Raw genomic sequence first — 22897 nt, forward strand, 5'->3', positions numbered from 1 at the left:
TACAATAACATGGATGGACCTTGATAACATTATACAGAGTGAAATAAGTAAATCAGAAAAAACTAAGAACTATATGAACCTATGCATAGATGGGACATAAAAATGATACTCAGAGACATGGACAAGAATGTGATGGTAACAGAGGGTGGGGTGGAGGGGTGGGAAGGGGGCGAGGAAGGAGAGGGAGGGGGTAGGGGTAGGGGAGGGGCACAAAGAAAACCAGATAGAAGGTGACAGAAGACAATTTGATCTTGGGTGAGGGATATGCAGCATAATCAAATGTCAAAATAATCTGAAGATGTTTTCTCGGAACATATGTACCCTTATTTATCAATGTCACTGCATTAAAATGAATAAAAATAAGATTTAAAAAATGCCCAAGATTTTATCTCTCATTCAAAAGACTACTTCTTATCTTTCCTTTTCCTTTACTGGCAAGTGGCAGTGTAGCCTAGGAAAATTGATGTTCCTATGGGGCAGGAGCAGGCGTTAGAGCCTTTTACTGAATCAACAATCACTTCATGCGGGCTCAGTGTTCTTAGTGCTAAAGGAATTTCCTCCTGGGTAAATGAAGAAGCTAGAGTGTATGATCTCCAAGGTCACTTCCAACTCACATATTCCATAATTTTATGTCAAGACAAAAATACTTAACTGCATTGGAAATTATGACCACTCTCCATTAAAGAGGATGTAGGCTTGCATATGTGTGGGCTCTCTACACAGCCTTCATTTTACTTCTATTTTCACTTCTTCCCTACTCTTCTTCCAGAGAAAAAGGAAATGATTTGAATTTCAGGTTTCTTCCATCAATTTTATTATTTGTTTCATATTTCTGATGAAAGATTTGGAATGAGTAGAGAAAGATCAGTAAAGTAAATGCAATTTGGAGGTTTATTTCTGGATTCGTTTTCCATATTGTGTGTGCCCTTAGAAGACTGGATCAATACGAATACGGCATAGCTATTAAAGTTTGCATTGTACTGACAAAATAAGTGACTTTTCCTTTATGGTATGTCTCCACCTGGGGTAATGGTCAAGCTATATAGTTAAACAGTACCAGATTAAGTTGTTCAGACCTAAGATTTATATTTATATTCACCTCAGTTACAAATTATTGAATCAAATAGAAATATATTATTTAGTATGCTCATTCATTTATTTAAAGAAAAATAATAAATTGGCTAATTTTAACAGCAGATATAGGAGTTGTTACAAGAAAAAATAAATATTTCTAAGTGCAGATACTTAGCCATTAATACACCCATACTGTTCTCTAGAATACTTTCCTGGAAGTCATCGCAGTCCACTTTCATGCTTTTTGGCACCATGTGTTTAGCTATGTTCAGCTGCTGTTTAGAATATATTTTATTAGTATCTTGCTAATTTATAGTTTTGCTTACTCAATGGAAATCAATGCTTGCTCTATTTTCTATTTCTCCCAAACTAAAGCATCTCTCTTGCTTCTCACATCCCTCCCCTGTCGTTGCTGGGGCTGGTTTTGACTGCCTTTTACGGAGGATGCCAGCACGCTCTTGTGAGTGCTGCCTGTGACAGACCCTATTGGAGTGCGGGCTTCAGCTTTTACTATCTAGTTGTTTAGAGGGCTGATATTTTTCAACTATAAGGAGTGTTTTTAAATAGCCCCAAAACAAAGTATAAGTCTAACACACTTAACAGCGTTCCTTCATAACTATTATTCATAACAAGATAATTACAGAAAATTAGAGAATCTGCCCCTGATAGGAACAAACCTCAAATCATTAATAACCTTTTGGAAATTAGAGACTGAAAAAATTATTGTGACAAAACATGTTTGTTTATATATTTTTAAAAGTCATTATGCTTCCTTAATACCTTTTATTTCCTCATCTTACAAATTCAATCCATCATTAAACCATATCAGTTTTACTTACTAAATATTGCTCACTTCTCTACACATCTCAGCCATCCCAGTGCATTGGTCCACCACTATTCCTATTACCTAACAACTGTGGTAGCCTCCCAACTGGTCCCCACTATCAGTTTCTTGCAAAGGACCTTAAGTCCACAGTCAGTCTGAAAAGAAAGATCATTTAAATAGAAAGTTCTCAGCATTTATATTCACCTCAGTTAAAAATCACTGAATCAAATAGAAATATATTATTTAGTATGCTCATCCATTTATTTAAATGGCTCTGGGGTGTTCCCTTTCTCTCTCTCTCCAGTGTATCTCCATCCTCTCCCTCCCCCATTCTAGACACACTGGCCTGGTTTTAGCTCCTAGGCTTTTATGATCTGATCTCTATCACAGGACCTTTATATATGCCCCTCTATCTGATTAAAACACTTTTCCAGTCCCTCCTCTCTTACTCTCTTCACTTCATTAATTCTAATTTATCCTTCAAATTTTGATTTTAGCATCTCTTCTGTAGTGAAGTTTTCCTGACTTTGCACATCTCCTATGTATCTCTATGTAACACTAATCCCATTCTAATTTGATGCCAGTGTGTGTGATATTTCTCAAAATAATGTCTGCCTTTCATTAGACACCAAGGTCAACAAGGGCAGAGATACTATCTATCTTTGCTCCTTGTTTCATTTCCAAAACCAGGTACACTGACAGACACATAGCTACTCAATACATATTTTGTTGGGTGAAATAATGACAAAGTGAAAGAATTTTATACATTGTTTGCCATCCAACCTCAGGTGCCCCACCTATCAAAGCCCCTTGTTTCAACAGTCATTGGTTTCCTGATAACAAAGGCACAACCCTTTTTGAGAAAGTTACTGGACTACTGGCTGAAGCAGTGCTGCTTGTGACTGCAGTAGAAAAAGCAAGACAAAGGAAGGACAACAGAAGAAAAAAATCAAATGAAGAGAAAATGGATCAATTCTGTGCTATCTAGATTGAAAACTAGAGCCTCAAACAACACAAAAGAATAATTCCAGAATATATTGGAAATCATGGCATGAGTTAGAAAAACCGTTTTCGAAGGACATTTCTGGCCCTGGCCAGTTGGCTCAGTGGTAGAATGTCAGCCCAGTGTGTGGATGTCCCAGGTTTGATTTCCAGTCAGGGCACATAGGAGAAGCTAACATATGCTTCTCCCTTCTCTCTTGTCTCTCTTTTCCCCTCCCACAGACAGGGCTTGGTTGGTGAAAGTTGGCCTGGGGCACTAAAGATGGTTCCATGGCCTTGCCTCAGGCACTAAAATAGCTCAGTTGCCGAGCAGCAAAGCCACAGCCCCAGATAGGCAGAGCATCATCCCCTAGTGAGATTGCTGAGTGGATCCTGGTTGGGGCACATGCGGGAGTCTGTCTCTCTGCCTCCCCTCCTCTCGCTTAAAGAAAAGAAGAGAAAAAAAAAGAGAAAAGAAGAGAAGAGAATTAGAGAAGAAAAAAAAAGACATTTTAAAATTATATTAGGCCTTTATTTGGTTTAAAACTTGTCTTATATATTTAACATTAGGTACTTACAAAATAATTGTTAAAGGGACCTAAGAGTGATATAAGACATGGTTCTTATGACTGCTCTATGTAATGCTTATAATAGAAAAACTTTGCTTTTTTGTTTCATCAATATTGTCATTAAATATCCTCATTAATGAATCTGTTCAAGTTAGATCAAATTAAAGTGTTGAGATTGTTTACAGTATGTACAGGGGGTCAAAGTTAAAAAATTCAGCACAATCAACGTTTTTCAAAAAAATCAGCACATCATAGTAAATGATCTAAAAAAGTTTTTTGTATTTTTTTGTTTTTTTTTGTGACAGAGAGAGGGACAGACAGATACGAAGGGAGAGAGATGAGAAGCATCAGTTCTTTGTTGTGGCACCTTAGTTTTTCATTAATTGCTTTCTTATATTTGCCTTGACTGAGAGACTAGAGCCGACTGAGTGACGCCTTGCTCAAGCCAGTAACCCTGAGCTCAAGCTGGTGAGACTTGCTCAAACCAGATGAGCCCGTGCTTGAGCTAGCAACCTTGGAGTTTCGAACCTGGGTCCTCCATGTCCCAGTCCGACACTCTATCCACTGGACCACCACCTGATCAGGCTAAATGAGTTTTTTAAACCTTTATCAAATTGCCTTTACATGAATTATGATCTTTGTACATATTGCATTATTGATTTAGACGTCAGAAACTGCTAGTTGTCCCCCAATATTTTTCTTTGCTAACTTTTATGATATAACTTTTATCTAAGTATATGATAGTCCAGGTAATATTTCACTTTCTGTCTCTTTTGCTGCTAGCTATAACCACATGACTAGCAGCCAACAGGATGTCAGTGGAAGTGATACAAGCACATTTTTGATCATGTCCTTAAAAAGAAGGGTACAGTCACGCTCTCCCCTTCACTGACTTCATTGCCCTGTGATGCCAACAGGGGATAGATAAAACAGCCAGCACCATGAAAATAATGTATAGTAATAAAACAAAATAAAGCCTTGATCTCCTAATCAGGGAATCACCATGTCAGCCCTGACCTGCCTAATTCCAGAATTTTTTTTCAAAGAGAAATGGATGTTTATCTTGTTTAATCCACTGGCATTTTGAGTTTCTGAATTATAATATCAAAACCTGCATTCTAAGTAATTTAAAAGATATGTTATATAATTTAAGAATTTAGGAAGAAAAAAACAAACTAATTTATTTGTTCAGTTGATTCAAAAACAAATTTGGGGAGTAGTATTCTCATTGATAGAATTGTGTAATTTTCTGAATCACAATTATTATTTTCATGAGTTGTTATATCTGAGCACTCACATCATAGTATTTAGAGTAAAGGGAAATAGCGTTTACTGGAGATTTTACGTACATACTCATTTAAACTGTAATAATTTTGTCAGTTAAATATTATTAAGTTAAGGTCCATAGCTAGTGAGTTCTGGAACAGGTTTCTCAGATCTCAAAATATATTTTCTCTTTGTTAGAATATAACTTCTACGTTATTTAAAGAGATTCTATAACATTATAAATACCTAACCAATAACAAGTATATGAAGCAAGCCTTAAGTTGGATTGACTTTTATATTCTTATTTTTACTTTTGTGTATGTAGTCACAGGCAGGTTGAAATTTTAAGAACTGACACACTGAAAACATAGAAAACTTAATTCGATAAAAAAAATTGTTGGTTCTATTCACATATTTAGATTATTCTTTTAAATTAACTGCTTGGACTCATAAAGTTATTTAAAGAAAAAGAAAAGGTGTTATGGAACCCTAAAAAGTATTTGTTCTGCTTTTTTACCTATCATTTTCTTTGCAAGCCTCAGTAGGAAATTTTGTTTAAGATATGTTATGTAAACTATTTATCTTATTCCCCTTTAAATGGCTATTTTGGCTCCCTTTCACAGCATACTTTATGAACAATGGAACAAATGAAGTGACTTTTCTTTCTTTCACTAGTGAAACTTAAACAAGCATAGCAATTTGTTATAATAAGAACAAGATGTTTTCAACTCAACTACTGGCTTCCATTTTACATTTTTAAATTTTTTATTTATTTTTTAAATTTATTGTTGTTGGGCCATTTCATTTAATAAAGTCTCACAATGGCAGACAAGCACACAGGCCCCTCACAGTGGCAGGCCGGCTACTCGCCACCCACAATCCCTCTTGAGCCTAAGACAGGGGTGCCCCCTTTCACCACTCTTATTCAACTTAGTTCTGGAAGTTCTAGCTACAGCAATCAGACAAAAAGAAGAAATAAAAGGCATCCAAATTGGAAAAGAAGTAGAACTGACTTATGTTTTAGTTAATTTTAAGAAATAATTTTACTATACTACCATAGTAATCAAAATAGCATGGTACTGGCATAAAAATAGGCATGTAAATCAATGGAATAGAATAGAGAGTCTAGAAATAAACTCACGCCTTTATGGTCAATTAATATTTGACAATGGAGGCAAGAACACACAACGAGGTAAAGCCAGTCTATTCAATAAATGGCATTGGGAAAATTGGACAGATAAATACAAAAAAAATAAAAAGAAACTAGAGCATCTCCTTATATTATACACAAGAATAAACTCAAAATTAATTAAAGATCTAAATGTATGTCTTGAAACCATAAAAATCCTAGAAGAAAACATAGGCAGTAAAATCTCAAAATTTCTTGTAGCAATTTTTTTCTGATATAGCTTTATGGGTAAGAGAAACAAACAAACAAACAAAATATAAACAAATGGGACTCATCGAACTAAAAAGGTTTTGCACTCAAAGAAAACCATCAACAAAATGAAAAGACAACCCATTGAATGAAAGAACATCTTTGCCATTGACTCATCTAAGGAGCTAATATCTAAAATCTATAAAGAACTTATATAACTGAACACCAAGAAAACAAACAATCCAATTAAAAAATGAGTGAAGGACCTGAATTGACACTTTCAAAGAGAACATACAGATGACCAATAGATATGAAAAGATACTCACTGTCACTGATCATCAGAAAAATGCAAAATGAGATGATTTTTCAAAGATCAAGAAGATTGAGAAACTGCTAGCAAGACTGACCAAAAAACAAAAGAACAAAGATACATATGACCAATGTTATGAATGAAACAAGAGATATCACTGCAGAGCCTGCAGACATCAAAAGTACGACAAAGGAATATTATGAACAACTAAATTTATAAATTTGACAAGTTAGAGGAATGAACCAATTCCTTAAAAAGTACAAACTATCAAACACAACCTTTCTCTATTATTTCTTACAAATACATGTGAATTACAATTTCTAATAACTAAAAATTTAATTAAATATAAACAAACCAGAAGAAAATATTCATTATGCAAAGTTGAATTCCTTGGGATAAATAGCTCTTTATTTAGCAGTACCACTTCAAAGTTTAATTTGCTTCTTTCTTGAATGAGAAGTGTGAACACTGCTGTGGTGTGATGGCGTTGAGAAACTGTTCTTTAAAAAGATTTTAGGGGAATTTTTTGTAAGCAGTTCAGAGATACTTCAGATGTTTGGAAGGTGTGAAAGGTTATGTATTCTACATATAAGGTAAGTGCATACAATAAAATAGACTCAAAGAGTTTAAGTAGTACCAATAACTACCACATGATGGGTGCTTATAATTTGCTAGGCTTTATATAGTTTATATACAATTTTCATAACATTCCTGCAAGATAGATTTTTTAAAAGCCTATTTTTATAGATGTGATCATTATGGTCCAAAAAGTCAGTAATACCCCAAATCATAGAGCTAATAAATATAAAATAAGGATTTTAATTTATGCTTTCACATGCTAAACAAATTGTGTTTTATACCACATTCTAGTCATGGAAGAAAGAATAAAGTCTGAAGCACGATTTGAATAAAATAAAGAATAAATTATGGTTTCATGGTTTTATGATAGATAGCATACTTATGTTTAGACATACCTGGAAGGGACATGGAGAAGGTGGCTATTGTCAACCATATCTATTCTTTTCTTTTTTAATCAGAAAAACAAATGCTCCAAAGATGTCTATCTGTGTCTCATTGACTAAGACTGTCTCATATGACCAACTCTAGCTTCACAGTTAAAAGTGAGGAAATTTGGCTTTCCCAGCTTCCATAGTAAAGATAGGTAAAGAACAGAAGTTTTAATATTGATGTTGGGTAAAGAAACCTATAAGGTTGGTCACAGAATATTAAGGTAATTTTTAAAATCTATTAGAGAAAGACAATAAAAGTCTTTAATTTTATTTCATTTTTTTTAATTTAATTTTTTTTAGTTTATTCATTTTTAGAGAGAAGAGAGAGAGGAGAGAGAGAGACTGGGGGGAGGAGCTGGAAGCATCAACTCCCATATGTGCCTTGACCAGGCAAGCCCATGGTTTCGAACCGGCAACCTCAGCATTTTCAGGTCGATGCTTTATCCACTGCGCCACCACAGGTCAGGCGACAATAAAAGTCTTTAAATTTATTTTCCTATTGATTTGAGAAAGGGAGAGGGGGAGAGAGAGTGGAAGAGAGAAAAGCATCAGCTCGTTGTTCTTAGTTGTTCCATTTTTACTTTATTTGTGCACCATTCATTTCTTCTTCTGTGTGCACCCTGACTGGGGATGGAACCCATGACCATGTACCAGGACTATTCTCTGTCCACTGAGCCATCTGGCTAAGGCCATGATAACAGAGTCTTGATTAATAACAGAAACAATATCAGTGACATAACCATAGGAGGGTTGTAAAATATTCATGATAAAAGAAGAAAAATCTATGAAATTGTTGTAGCATTTTATGCTTTACATCCTTAGTAAAATTATTTCTTAAAATTAACTTATTAAATTAAGTTATTAAAATTAAATTAAGATCATTACAAGTTCCTTATTTTTTTATTCAATTGTAAATGTGATTGTTTTCTTAATTTATCTTTCTGTTGGTTCATTAACCCCATTGAGATATTACCTCACACCTACCAAAATGGCTATCAGTAAATCAACTAACAACAAGTATTGGTGAGTATGTGGAGACGAGAGTACTCTTGTGCACTAGTGGTGCAAATACAGATTGGTACAGTCATTGTGGAAAACAGTATGGAGTCTCTTCAAAATATTTAAAATGGTACTACCTAATGACCCAGCAATTCCACTGCTGAGAAAATAGTCAAAGAAATCTGAAATGCTAATTTGAAAGAACATATGTATCTCTATGTTTACTGCATCATTATAGCTCAAATTTGGAAGGAACCCAAATGCCTATCTGTAGATCAGTAGATCAAAATCAGTGCAATATTTACACAATGAAATACTATTTGCCATAAAAAATAAACAAGTTTTACCTTTTGCAACAACATAGAGATGGACCTGCAGTGTATTATACTAAGTAAAATAAGTTAGAGAAAGACGAATATGATTTCACATATATAAAGTATCTAATGAACAAAATAATCTAATCAAACAAAATAGAAATTGACTCATAGATATGGAGACTGACAGTTGTCAGAGAAGAGGGGGATGGGACTGGGTGAAAAGGTGAAGGGATTAAGCAAAAAACCCCTCATAGCCTGACCTGTGGTGGTGCAGTGGATAAAGCGTCGACCTGGAAATGCTGAGGTCGCTGGTTCGAAACCCTGGGCTTGCCTGGTCAAGGCATATATGGGAGTTGATGCTTCCAGCTCCTCCCCCCGTCTCTCTCTCCTCTCTCTCCCCCTCTCTCTCCTCTCTAAAATGAATAAATAAAATAAAATAAAAATTAAAAAAAAAACCCTCATAGATACAAACAACAGTATGGTGATTACCAGAGGGAAAAGGGGGAGGAAGGGAAGCTAGAAGAGGGTAAAAGGGTGATCAATGATGATGGAAGGAGACTTGATTTTGGGTGGTGAATATATAATACAGTATATACAGGTGTTGAATTATAGAATTATACACTTAAAAACTATAGTTTCATTAGTCAATGTCACCCCAATAAATTTAATAAAAACTAGAAAAAACAATCTTGTTACACTGATACTTTTTTTATATTTTTAGTTTTATTGATTTCTATACTATATTTATTATTTTCTTCTCTCTGCTTGCTTTGAATTTATTTTACTCTTTTTCTAGGTCTTTGAAGTGGGAGCCTAGATGAGATGATTGACTTGTGACTTTTTCTCTTTTCTAGTATTTATAGTTGCTATAAAATTTTCTCTCTGCCCTGCTATTGCTGTGTTGCACAAATTTTGATATGTTGCATTTCACTGTCATTTACTTTCATGTGTTTTTTAAACTCTTCTTGAAATTTTCTTCCTCTTTGACTCATGGATTTTGAATTGTGTTGTTTTGTTTCCAAAATTCAGAGACTTTTTTACTCTTTTTCTGTTATGGAAATATAGTTTGATTCCATGCAGTTGGAAAACACAATCAGTATAATTTAAATTATCTTAAATTTTCTGTTATATGTTTATGTCCCAGGAGATAATCTATCTCGGTATATGTTCCATGGATATGTGGTGAGAATATGTATTTTGCTATTGTTGAATGGAATATTCTATATATGTTCATTAAATCCTTATTGATTAGACTTTTGGATAATAAGATATTGTATTTGAGTTTTTCTATATTCTCATTGATTTTCTGTCCACTTGTTATTTCAATTTTGAAAGAGACTAATTAACTATGGTTATGGATTTATTTATTTCTCCTATCTGTTCAATCAGTCTTTACCTTACACATTTTGAAGATTTTTTGTATACAGTTAGGATTACTATGTCTTCTTAGTGGATTAACTCTTATCATTATATCATTTTCCCTTCTGTCTCTGGTAATAATCTCTGCTCTGATGTCTACTTTGTCTAATATTAATATAGCATAACTACTCAAATCAGATTTTTCAAGTTAGGGTATTTTCTAGGGAGAAATAATTTGGGGATTTTTTTGTGTCCTGTACTCTCTATATGCAAGCATGATACTGGTAATATGGTTATGAAATAAAAAATAGAAGTGATTCAACTAGTTATGGTATGTTAGAATATTGAAAGTATCTGTATTCTTTCCTAATTAATTAAATGTCTTCTTCTACATTGTAAAGACTTTTTTTTTACTAAGAACACTATTACTTTACTTTTTAAATTCAATGCTATAAGCTATAGCATTTCTCCCATTGAAGTATCATGGTGCCTCAGATTTCTAGTGAGAACTCTTGCTCTTTGAATTCTCACATGTGTCTCAGAATCTCAGAGCTGAAAGTAATTCCAGAGGTTATCTTATGACTAACCTATACATGAGAGTAGGAATTCTAGGATATACCAGTTTCTATCTACTAAATCTTACATAGTTTTGGAAAGAAGTAGAAATTTATCTCTTTATGTAAAATTATCAATGACTAGATAATAGGTTATACAGAAATCTCATAGCCATTGACAGAATGTTTTTTAAAAATTATAAACTAATGTATGATTTTCATGTTTTTTTATTTCTCTTTTTCATCTCAGACAGCTCAAATATATTCTTTTGAACTTTAGTATAAAGAAATGCAAATATATTGCTAATAATGTATTGCTCTGTTGCTCCTTTCAAAGACTTCTTGAAAAAATTAAAAGGGTAACCTCAATGAAGTATCACCTTGTACCTGTTAGGATGGAAATTATCAAAAAGACAAGAAATAACAAGTGTTAGTGAGGACGTGAAGAAAAATAAACCCTTGTGCATTGTTGGTGGGAATGTAAATTAGTGCAACCACTGTTGGAAAAAGTAAGGTTCCTCAAAATATTAAAAATAAAAATACTATATGATCCAGTAATTCCACTTCTAGGCTTTGATCTGAAGGAAATGAAATCACTAACTGGTAAAGATATATGCACCTCCATGGTTATTGAAGTATTATTTACAATAACCAAGATATGGAAAGAGCCTGTGTCTACTGATGGAGAAATAAAGAAAATATGAGATAGATGATAGATAGATAGATAGATAGATAGATAGATAATAGATAGATAGATAGATAGATAGATAGATGATAGATAGATAGATGATAGATAGATAGAAAATAGATAGATAATGGAATATCATTCAGCTATATAAAGAACAAAATCTTGGCATTTGTAACAACATGGATGGAACTTGAGAACACTATTCTAAGTGAAATAAGTCAGACGGAGAAAGACAAATGCTCTCATGTATATATGTAATCTAAAACAGCTCAGAGATACAAAGAATAGATTGGTGGTTGCAAGAGGCTAGGGTATATATGTAATCTAAAACAGCTCAGAGATACAAAGAATAGATTGGTGGTTGCAAGAGGCTAGGGTATGGTATTGGGAGAAATGAGCAAAGGTGGTCAAAAGGTACAAATTTCCTGTTATAAAGTCATGGGGATATAATGTAGAGCATGGTGACTATAGTTAATAATATTATATTGCATTATAGAAAGTTGCTAAAAGAATAAATCTTAAAAATTCTTATTTCAAGAAATAAATTTTATTACATATGGTGATGGATGCTAACTATATATATTGTGGTGATTATTTCAATATAGCAATGTATACACTGATACATTGAATCATTCCATTGTGCACCTAAAACCAATATAATATTATATATCAATTATACCTCAATTAAAAGGGGTAATTATTGCTAATATAAAATTGTCACATCTTTATTTGTAGAATAAGTTTCATTTGACATCAGTATTCAACTGCATAAACAACCATAATCATGCTGCAACTTAAATAAGTTTAATCCAAATAATAAGCATTTCCATGTTAAGCATTGTGAACCCTAAACAACTTCTCAAGGCTTACAGCATGAATAATAAACTTTTTATTATGGCACTTTTTGAAATGCCACTTCTTTCTTCTCTCTCACTCTACAGTAGTCTTATATAAATTCAAAAATACTTAACCAGGTCATGTTCCATGATTCATACATGCCTGTAAGCAATTTGTTCAGTTAGTCCAGAATGCTGGTCTTTGTAATAGGTATGACATAAGTAGGAGACTGCTTCAGTTTTGCTTGCCTCCTCTTAAAATTAGGGAAATAAAGTAGACATATTGTTACTTTATATTTGCAAAGGAAAAAAAAAAGGCCAAGATGAATATTTTCTCTCACTTTGACACAGAAATAAAATAGAGTATACTTTCTTTTTTTTTTTTTTTTTTTTTTTTTTTTTTGTATTTTTCCGAAGCTGGAAACCGGGAGAGACAGTCAGACAGACTCCTGCATGCGCCCGACCGGGATCCACCCGGCCCGCCCATCAGGGGGGGCGCTCTGCCCACCAGGGGGCGATGCTCTGCTCCTCCGGGGCGTCACTCTGTTGCGACCAGAGCCACTCTAGCGCCTGGAGCAGAGGCCGCAGAGGCCAAGGAGCCATCCCCAGCGCCCAGGCCATCTTTGCTCCAGTGGAGCCTTGGCTGCGGGAGGGGAAGAGAGAGACAGAGAGGAAGGAGAGGGGGAGGAGTGGAGAAGCAGATGGGCGCTTCTCCTGTGTGCCCTGGCCGGGAATCGAACCCGGGACCGACGCTCTACCACTGAGCCAACCGGCCAGGGCCTAGTAGAGTATACTTTCTAACCCTTACCTTTAAGAGTTAGATTCATTATTTTATTATTTTATGTATTAAGACATCACATATATTTTACCAAAATTTAGTTTAAAACATTTCAGTGTTATCATTGACCTGCTCTGATTTCTTTTATAATTGGTATTTAAGTAAAGACTTTTGTTTTCTGCATCTATATTTCTATTACTTTACAACGGGGAACGAAATTTTTGTTGCATCCACAAAAACACTTGTTCTTACCTAATTCGAGTGTGCTGATCTCAAATCTGACAGTTTTTCTCGGTAAGCTATACCTTTCTTTGCAATTCAAGATTAGAGGTTTTCATCTTATTGTAAAATTTTCAAAATTTAGTTTAACATAATGAAGTAAAATGTCATCTTTGTGAAAATATAATAATTTATATAATGCAGTAAATACAGTAGTACACTAAAAGGTAAGATTGCATCAGAATTTGTCTACAATTTTGATATAGAACATATTAAAACTCTTATTTTAATCATATAATTTGCACAAAACTTATATAAATTCTATTCAGGAAAAAAATTTGCATTTGTAGCTCTTGCATTTGTGTACTTGTTGAGGACAATCTTGTTTGATGCTCCAGCAGTAGTCTGTTCATCACTAACAGCTCCAAATTTTCAGGAAACTTACCAAGGTGACAGTTCAGGAAGTGAATCTTAACGCTCATGTTACATCCAATGACGCGGAAAGCGAACAGCATCCTTTGAACCAGAAGTTCATACTTTTCTGCCTGTTTGTTGCCAAGGAAGTTCTTTGTAACTGCCACAAAAGACTGCCATGCTGCTTTCTCCTCCTTATTCATCTTCCTGGCAAATTCGTCACATATGAGGGTTCGAAATTTGAGGTCCATCGAATACACCTGCTTTTATCTTCTCGAAAGACAAGGCAGGAAAAGCAGAAATAATATTTTGAAAGCATTCACTTTCTCTATTCAAAACCTGAACAAACTGCTTCATTAAGTCAAGTTTGATGTGAAGTGGGAGAAAAATAATACTGTCTCAATTAACTGCAGGTTCATTCACAATATTTTGCATTCCTATTTCCAGAGCTTCACATTTCAGCCACTCCTTCTCTGTCCAGTGTTTCTCCCGAGCTCAGCTGTCCCACAAACACAGAAAGCAAGGATACTTCGTGAAACTTCTCTGTTGCCCTAGCAGGAAATTTTTTAAGATCCACACAAATGATCCAGTTATGCTCCTCATACTTCAGAAAGTTGAGGACAATTTTTATGTCATTATAATCTTCTCACAGATGAGTTCAATAACCAATTGGAACCGCTGAATAAACATTACTGTTGTGTAGGAGAACACTTTTCAGACTCTGTTTAGAACTGTCACAAAATAGTCACCATTCTGTTGAACTGTAAGTGGTAACACCTAGCTGGCTGAGAAGACTACTGATATCATGACAGTAAACAAAGTGTTTGTCTTTGGGAAAAAAGTTCACAAAAATTTGTTCATGCTTCCTGAAATGGGATACTTTAACTGACTGGTGAAGTATATACATTCTTTTCTTGAAGCCTAAAGGGTAATAACTCAGCTGCTTTCTTTGATAGGTCCAAATCTCTTACTAAGTCATTCAATTCGGGTTGGCTAAACTGCTGAGGGGTTAATGACTGCTTGGCATCAGAAGAAGACCCTTCAGATTCTATAACCATTTCCTCATGCATCTTATCAAAATACACTTGATCACCATGTTCACTTTCTTCATCCTTAGAAGAAATAAAACCATTGAAAACTGGAACCGGGAGTGTCTCAGAGTGTGGGATAGGACGTATTGCTGAAGGAATATTAGGATATGCGGTCATATGCCATTTTTTCTTGCCGATGCCCTTTGTATGGATCAGACAGAAATAACAGTCACTGCTGTGGTCCTTAGGTTCATGCCAAACCATGGGAATACCAAAAGGCATTCCTTTGCGTTTTCCTTTTGTCCAGTCAAGAAGCATTTCCTCACAATTATAACACACAATTTGAGGAGCCCAATTCTTGTCTTGATCGCCAAGGGGAACTTGAAAATAGGCAATATATGCACGTGTCACAAATGATGAAATATTGCGCCTTTGACGTTGAAGTGTTTAATAGCCACATATATAACAGAAGATGTCAGGACTATTCTTACATTTACGCTTACTTGAAGAAGCCATGACTCAGTCTTAAAACAAAATAAGAGGGTGTTTTTATCAGATAATAATTTTTTACATTTAAAAACAACTACAATTATGTAAAAGTGATGTTTGTAAAACATTAATTGCCTTGTGGTTATGTTCAATCCAAGAGTCATTGCTGTTTAACTCCAATTCAAAAACAAATGTATGCCATTAACTGTAACAAAAAGAAATTAAAATTGCATAAAAAAAGAAAGCATGCACCAAAAAATGGATTTCAGATTTGGAATCAGCGATGCAGTAATATATAGAAACAGTTCTAAAACCTCATGCAACAGAAAATTTAAAAAAATTTGTTCCCCAATAATTGGTATTTAAGCAAACCCTAATGTTTTGTATGAGGTTTTAAAAATAGTAATAGTATTATCAAAGATTACTCAGTATTTACTTCAGCTAATAACTTTTTATTATATTACACTAAAATGAGTTTCTCTGTGAATAAATGAACTAATTAAAAATGACCTTTACATTTGAAAACAGAATAACATGGAAGAACTTGATGATGTTCTCACATCTATATTCAAACAAGAGATACCAGATTATGAGTTCCGATCTCTCCAAACTGAAATTGACCTTCAAAAAGAATGTGAGTATTTCCAACTGCATCAATTATTCTTTAATGTCATATTTCAATAGATGTCAGTTGATAGTAAATTTTATAGATAATAATACAGTTCAATTACTAATTAGATATTTTAGAAAATTTCTATCATTTTGTGAGAGAGCACACTAGTACAAATTTCTGAAGGTTCATTTGGTAAATTTTTTTTAACTCAGGCCCTAAAAATGTGCATAATTTTTTTAAAATCAGTAAACTTACTTTCTAGATTTTTATACCAAGGAAACGTTTAGGAAAGTACATTTGTAATAGAGACTGTTCACCAACAATTTTAACATTGTTTATAATTTTACCAAAAGTAGAAGTCACTTAATCTTTGTAAGATAAATAATTAATTAAATAAATTTTAGTGCATTCATTAAAGCAACTGTCAGAAATGAACTTTATTTTAAATTGGTAGGCTGGATGCAATGAAGTTTTTATATATACTTCATTTAATAAAAGCAGGGTATGTAGCAGTAGAGTGCAATCATCTATTACAAAGTACATATGTTCAATAGTGCATATCTTATATCTATAAATTGTCGATCTGGACAGACATGTACCTGTTGACATTAGTTATGTTTGGGGTTTTGAATTTTCAGGGATTACATTTAAAATTTTTTACTTAAGTTGTGTTTCATACAATGACTCTGTACTACTTGTATGATAAAAAGAAAAATATAAGAATCAAGAAAAGTGTATATAAGAACTATACAAAAAAATCACACTTCTAAATGTTATGATAAGTTCAGTAGTATATTTTCAAAATTATTCCTGCATTGTCTGTTTATAGTTCACTTACATGCCTGGTACATGCTAAACACTATGAGAGAGAAAGAATATGAAAGATCTACTGTAGGCATATTAAGGACTATAGCAGAGGATATTTTATTTCTGTACAGTCTCTCTCTACTTAAAGCACCTTTATATTAACCAGCTGACAAGCTTCAGGTCAGCAATAAGATTTCTAAGACACAGCAGATTGTGATTCATGTGAATGTGTGAGAACTTGTATTACGTGTGGTGAGGTTATGATTCCCTACATATCGATATAGGGAAATGGCAGTGATAACCTAGCTTTGATTAAGTAATCTTGTATGATTAGTGAAACATATTTTTGTTTCACATATATTTTAATAATACATGTATTTTAACAATATATGGTTTACTTCCAAAGTTTAGAGATTAGATTAGGATAGAAAATGAACATGATATGATTTCTCACTTAAAACACATTTTTAAAATAAATTTTTATTAATTTTAATGGGGTGACATCAATAAATCAGGGTACATATGTTCAAGGAAAACATGTCCAAATTATCTTGTCATTCAGTTATGTTGCATACCCATCACCCAAAATCAGATTGTCCTCCGTCACCTTCTATCTTTCTTTGTACCCCTCCCCCCCCTTCTCCTCTCCCTCCCTCTCCTCCCCTCCCTCCATAACCACCACACACTTGTCCATGTCTCTTAGTCTCATTTTTATGTCCCACTTCTGTATGGAATCATGCAGTTCTTGGTTTTTTCTGATTTACTTATTTCACTCTGTATAATGTTATCATGATCCAACCATTTTGTAGTAAATGATCCGATGTCATCATTTCTTATGGCTGAGTAGTATTCTATAGTGTATATGGGCCACATCTTTTTTATCCAGTCATCTATTGAACGGCTTTTTGGTTGTTTCCATGTCTTGGCCACTATGAAAAATGCTGCAATGAACATGGGGCTGCATGTGTCTTTACGTATCAATGTTTCTGAGTTTCAGGGGAATATTCCCAGTAGAGGGATTGCTGGGTCATAAGGTAGTTCTATTTTCAGTTTTTTGAGGAACCACCATACTTTCTTCCATAATGGTTGTACTACTTTACATTACCACCAACAGTGAATGAGGGTTCCTTTTTCTAAACAGCCTCTCCAACATTTGCTATTACCTGTCTTGTTGATAATAGCTAATCTAACAGTTTTGAGATGGTATCTCATTGTAGTTTCGATTTGCATTTCTCTAATAACAAATGAAGATGAGCATCTTTTCATATATCTGTTGGCCATTTGTATTTCTTCCTGGGATAAGTGTCTGTTCATGTCCTCTTCCCATTTTTTTATTGGATTGTTTGTATTGAGTTTTATGAGTTCTTTGTATATTTTGGATATAAGGCCCTTATCTGAGCTGTTGTTTGAAAATAACATTTCCCATTTAGTTGGCTGTCTGTTTATTTTGTTGGAAGTTTCTCTTGCTGAGCAAAAACTTCTTAGTCTGATGCAGTCCCATTCATTTATCGTTGCCTTCACTTCTCTTGCCTTTGGAGTCAAATTCATAAAATGCTCTTTAAAACCAAGGTCCATGAGTTTAGAACCTATGTCTTCTTCTATGTACTTTATTGTTTCAGGTCTTATATTTAGGTCTTTGATCCACTTTGAATTAATTTTAGTACAAGGGGACAAACTGTAGTTGAGTTTTATTCTTTTGCATGTGGCTTTCCAGTTTTCCCAGAACCATTTGTTGAAGAGGCTTTCTTTTCTCCATTGTGTGTTGTTGGCCCCTTTATCAAAAATTATTTGATCATATATATGTGGTTTTATTTCTGGACTTTCTATTCTGTTCCATTGGTCTGAGTGTCTATTTTTCTGCCAATACCATGCTGTTTTGATTGTCGTGGCTCTATAGTATAGTTTGAAGTCAGGTATTGTAATGTCCCCTGCTTCATTCTTTTTCCTTAGGATTGCTTTGGCTATTCGGGGGTTTTTATAGTTCCATATAAATCTGATGATTTTTTGTTCAATTTCTTTAAAAAATGTCATTGGAATTTTGATAGGAATTACATTAAATTTGTATATTGCTTTGGGTAATATGGCCATTTTGATTATATTAATTCTTCCTACCCAAGACAAGGAATATTTTTCAATCTCATTGTATCTTTTTTGATTTCCCTTAACAATGCTTTTTAGTTTTTGTTATATAGGTCCTTTACATTCTTTGTTATGTTTATTCCTAGGTATTTTTGTTGTTGTTGCAATCATGAAGGGGATTATTTTTTTGAAATTGTTTTCTAATGTTTCATTTTTGGCATATAGAAAGGCTATTGACTTTTGTATATTAATTTTGTATCCTATGACCTTACTGTATTGGTTTATTGTTTCTAGTAATCTTTTTGTGGAGACTTTGGGGTTTTTGATGTATAGGATCATATCATCTGCAAAAAGTGATGCCTTTACTTCTTTTTTCTGATATGGATGCCTTTTATTTCTTTGTCTTGTCTGATTGCTCTGGTTAGAACCTCTAGCACCACATTAAGTAAGAGTGGAGAGAGTGGACAACCCTGTCTTGTTCCTGAATTAAGGAGGAAAGCCTTCAGTTTTGTGCCATTTAATATGTTAGCTGATGGTTTATCATATATGGCCTTTATCATGTTGAGATATTTTCCTTCTATACCCATTTTGTTGAGAGTCTTAAACATAAAATTGTGTTGTATTTTATCTAATGCCTTTTCTGCACCTATTGATAAGATCATGTGTTTTTTGTTCTTTGTTTTGTTGATATGGTGTATTACATTAACCATTTTACGTATGTTGAACCATCCTTGAGATTCTGGGATGAATCCCACTTGATCATGATGTATTTTTTTTTAATATGTTGTTGTATTCGATTTGCTAGTATTTTGTTTAGTATTTTAGCATCTGTATTCATTAGAGATATTGGTCTATAGGTTTCTTTTTTTGTGCCGTCCTTGCCAGGTTTCAGTATGAGGGTTATATTGGCCTCATAAAATGTGTTTGGAAGTGTTGCTTCTTCTTCAATTTTTTGGAAGACTTTAGTAGAATAGGAACCAAGTCTTCTTTGAATGTTTGATAGAATTCGCTAGTATAACCGTCTGGGCCTGGACTTTTATTTTTGGGTAGCTTTTTAATATTTTTTTCTATTTCTTCCCTATTAATTGGTCTGTTTAGGCTTTCTGTTTCTTCTTGACTCAGTCTAAGAAGGTTGTATTGTTCTAGGAATTTATCCATTTCTTCTAGATTGTTCCATTTAGTGGCATATAGTTTTTCATAGTATTCTACAATAATTCTTTGTATATCTACGGTGTCCATGGTGATTTCTCCTCTTTCATTTTGGATTTTGTTTATATAAGACCTTTTTCTTTTTTCCTTGGTGAGTTTTGCCAAGGGTTTGTCAATTTTGTTGATCTTTTCAAAGAACCAGCTCCTTGTTTTATTAATTTTTTCTGTAGTTTTTCTGTTCTCTATTTCATTTATTTCTGCTCTGATTTTTATTATTTCCTTTCTTCGGCTGGTTTTGGGTTGTCTTTGTTCTTCTTTTTCTCGTTCCTTAAGGTGTGAAGTTAAGTGATTTACTGGGAATCTCTCTTGTTTGTTCATATAGGTCTGAAGTGATATGAACTTCCCTCTTATTAGTGATTTTGCTGCATCCCAGAGATTCTGATATGTCATATTGTCATTTTCCTTTGCCTGTATATATCTTTTGATCTCTGCACTTATTTCTTCTTTGACTAATTCATTTTTTAAAAGTATGTTGTTTAGTTTCCACATTTTTGTGGGGTTTTTCCCTCTTCTTTGCAGTTGAATTCTAGTTTCAAGGCTTTATGATCAAAAAATATGCTTGGTACAATTTTGATTTTTCTGAATTTGCTGATGTTATTTTTGTGGCCCAACATATGGTCAGTTCTTGAGAATGTTCCATTTACACCAGAGAAAAATGTATACTCTGTCGCTTTGGGATTAAATGTCCTGTAGATGTCTATCATATAGGTGCTCTAGTGTTTTGTTTAAGGCCAGTATATCTTTATTGATTTTCTGTTTGGATGAAAGATCTAGAGTCATCAGCGGTGTATTGAGGTTCCCAAGTACAATATGATTGTATATTTGTCAGTTTTTGTTTTTAGGTCAATAAGTAGCTGTCTTATATATTTTGGTGCTCCTTGGTTTGGTGCATATATATTAAGAATTGTTATGTCTTCTTGATTCAGTGTCCCCTTAATCATTATGAAATGACCATTTTTGTCTCTGAGTACTTTTGCTGTCTTGTAATCAGCATTATTAGATATGAGTATTGCTACACCTGCTTTTTATTGGGTGTTATTTGCTTGGAGTATTATTTTCCAATCTTTCACTTTGAATTTGTTTTTCAGCCTTTCATTTTGAATTTGTTTTTATCCTTGTTGCTTAGATGTGTTTCTTGTAGGCAACATCCAGTTGGATTTTCTTTTTTGATCCATTCTGTTACTCTGTGTCTTTTTATTGGTGAGTTTAATCCATTTACATTTAGTGTCATTATTGACACTTGTGGGTTCCCTATTGCCATTTTATAAATTGCTTTCTGTTAGTCTTGTATCTTGTTTGATTCTTCTCTTTTGTTTTTCTATCATTTGTTTTTGTTTGGTTGTATTCAATACTTCTTTTCTCTGTTGCTACCTTTTTTAAGTCCTGTGCTTCTGTGGTGGTTTTTCAAGGGTGGTTACCATTAAGTAATGAAAAGGGTACCTACCATGTTCATTGTAGTACACTATCTTATGAATGCTTCTGCACTCCATTGTCCTTTGATACTACTAATCTCTGCCCTCTCCGCCCCCCCTTTTTTTTGTTGCCACAGTTTAAATTTGGTTTTATTGTGTTCTTGGTGGAGCTTTTACTTGTGGTTTTGTTTTGTTTTGTTCTTTGTATCTTATTGGAAAACCCCCTTTAGTAAGTATTTCCTGGAGTAGGGGTTTTCTGATGATAAATTCCCTCATCTTTTCTGTGTCTGTGAATGTTTTTATTTCTCCTTTGTATTTGAAGGATAGCTTTGATGGATATAGTATTCTTGGCTGAAAGTTGCTCTTTTTCAGGACTTTAAATATTGGAGTCTACTCTCTTCTAGCTTGTAGAATTTCTGCTGAGAAATCCATTGATAATCTAATAGGCCTTCCTTTATCTATTGTATTCTTCTTTTCCCTGGCTGCATTGAGAATTTTTTCTTTGTCGCTGGTTTGTGCCAATTTTATTATGATGTGCCTTGGAGTAGGTTTGTTGGGGTTACAAAAACTCGGTGTTCTGTTTGCTTCTTGAATTTGAGGCTTTAGTTCTTTCCACAGGCTTGGGAAGTTCTTGTCTATTATTTGTTTGAATATGTTCTCCATTCCATTTTCTCTCTCTTCTCCCTCTGATATACCTATTATCCTTATGTTAGTCTTTTTGATGGAGTCAGACAATTCCTGTAGGGCTTTCTCATTTTTTTAAATTTTTGAGTCTCTCTCTTCTTCTCTCTGTTGTGCTCAAGTTGCTTGTCTTCTATGTCACTAATCCTACCTTCTTCTGACCTGTTCTATTAGCTAAGCTTGTTACCTCATTTTTCAGTTCATGAATTGAGTTTTTCATCTCTGTTTGATTTGTTTTTATAGTTTCAATTTTCTTGGTAATATATTCTTTGTGTTCATTGAGTTGTTTTCTGAGCTCCCTAAATTGCCTTTCTGTGTTTTCTTGTATATCTCTGAGCATTTTTAGGATTTCTATTTTAAATTCTCTGTCATTTAGCTCCAAGCTTTCCAATATATTAAATTTTTTCTTCATAGATTTTTTCTCATCTATCTGTGTTACATCTCTGTCTTTTGTATCCATGATATTTGATTTCCTTTTCCATAATGGCATCTGAGGGTGGTTTTGTTGATAGCACTTTGTTTTCAGTGTATGGGACTTCCAGACACTCCAAGCATAGATTTTTCTATCTGTGGTTGAAGAACTTGTTGAAATTTTGGGTAGATTTATCGGTAGTACTCTTCACAGCACCATTTATCTGACATCACTCCCTTTCATCCTAGCTTACACCCAGCGGGCAAGTAAAAACACACACTGGGCTCCAAAACCCACTCATTCAGTGCTCATAAAGCTACTGACTTATCCGAGTTTCCTAGAATCAAAGTTTTCTAGCTCACTAGCCTCATTCACCTCTGTTCCCCATCTCCTTCTCCCTGCACAAACTCTGCACAAACTGGCTTCTCCCTCAGCACTCCACCATCTTGGCTGCTTCTCCTGGCCTCCTCCACGTGGCCTTTCTCTAAAACACATTTTTTAATTGGAGAAATGAGGTAACATTTAACAAAGGGGTCCCCAAACTATGGCCCATGGGCCACACGTGGCCCCCTGAGGCCATTTATCC

The 22897-nt window shown here is 34.1% G+C and overlaps 1 protein-coding gene across 2 annotated transcripts in view; it reads left to right on the plus strand.

Annotated features, from left to right (window-relative positions):
- Positions 1–22897, plus strand: part of BANK1 (B cell scaffold protein with ankyrin repeats 1) — a 376917-nt gene that overhangs the window by 125363 nt on the left and 228657 nt on the right. For both annotated transcript variants that reach the window (XM_066384875.1, XM_066384876.1), the window contains exon 6: positions 15627–15732. In XM_066384875.1, the coding sequence (XP_066240972.1) occupies positions 15627–15732 (106 nt within the window). The remainder of the gene's footprint in view (positions 1–15626; positions 15733–22897) is intronic.

Source organism: Saccopteryx leptura, chromosome 5 (assembly GCF_036850995.1).
Source record: "Saccopteryx leptura isolate mSacLep1 chromosome 5, mSacLep1_pri_phased_curated, whole genome shotgun sequence".
In the NCBI taxonomy this organism is placed as follows: Eukaryota; Metazoa; Chordata; class Mammalia; order Chiroptera; family Emballonuridae; genus Saccopteryx; species Saccopteryx leptura.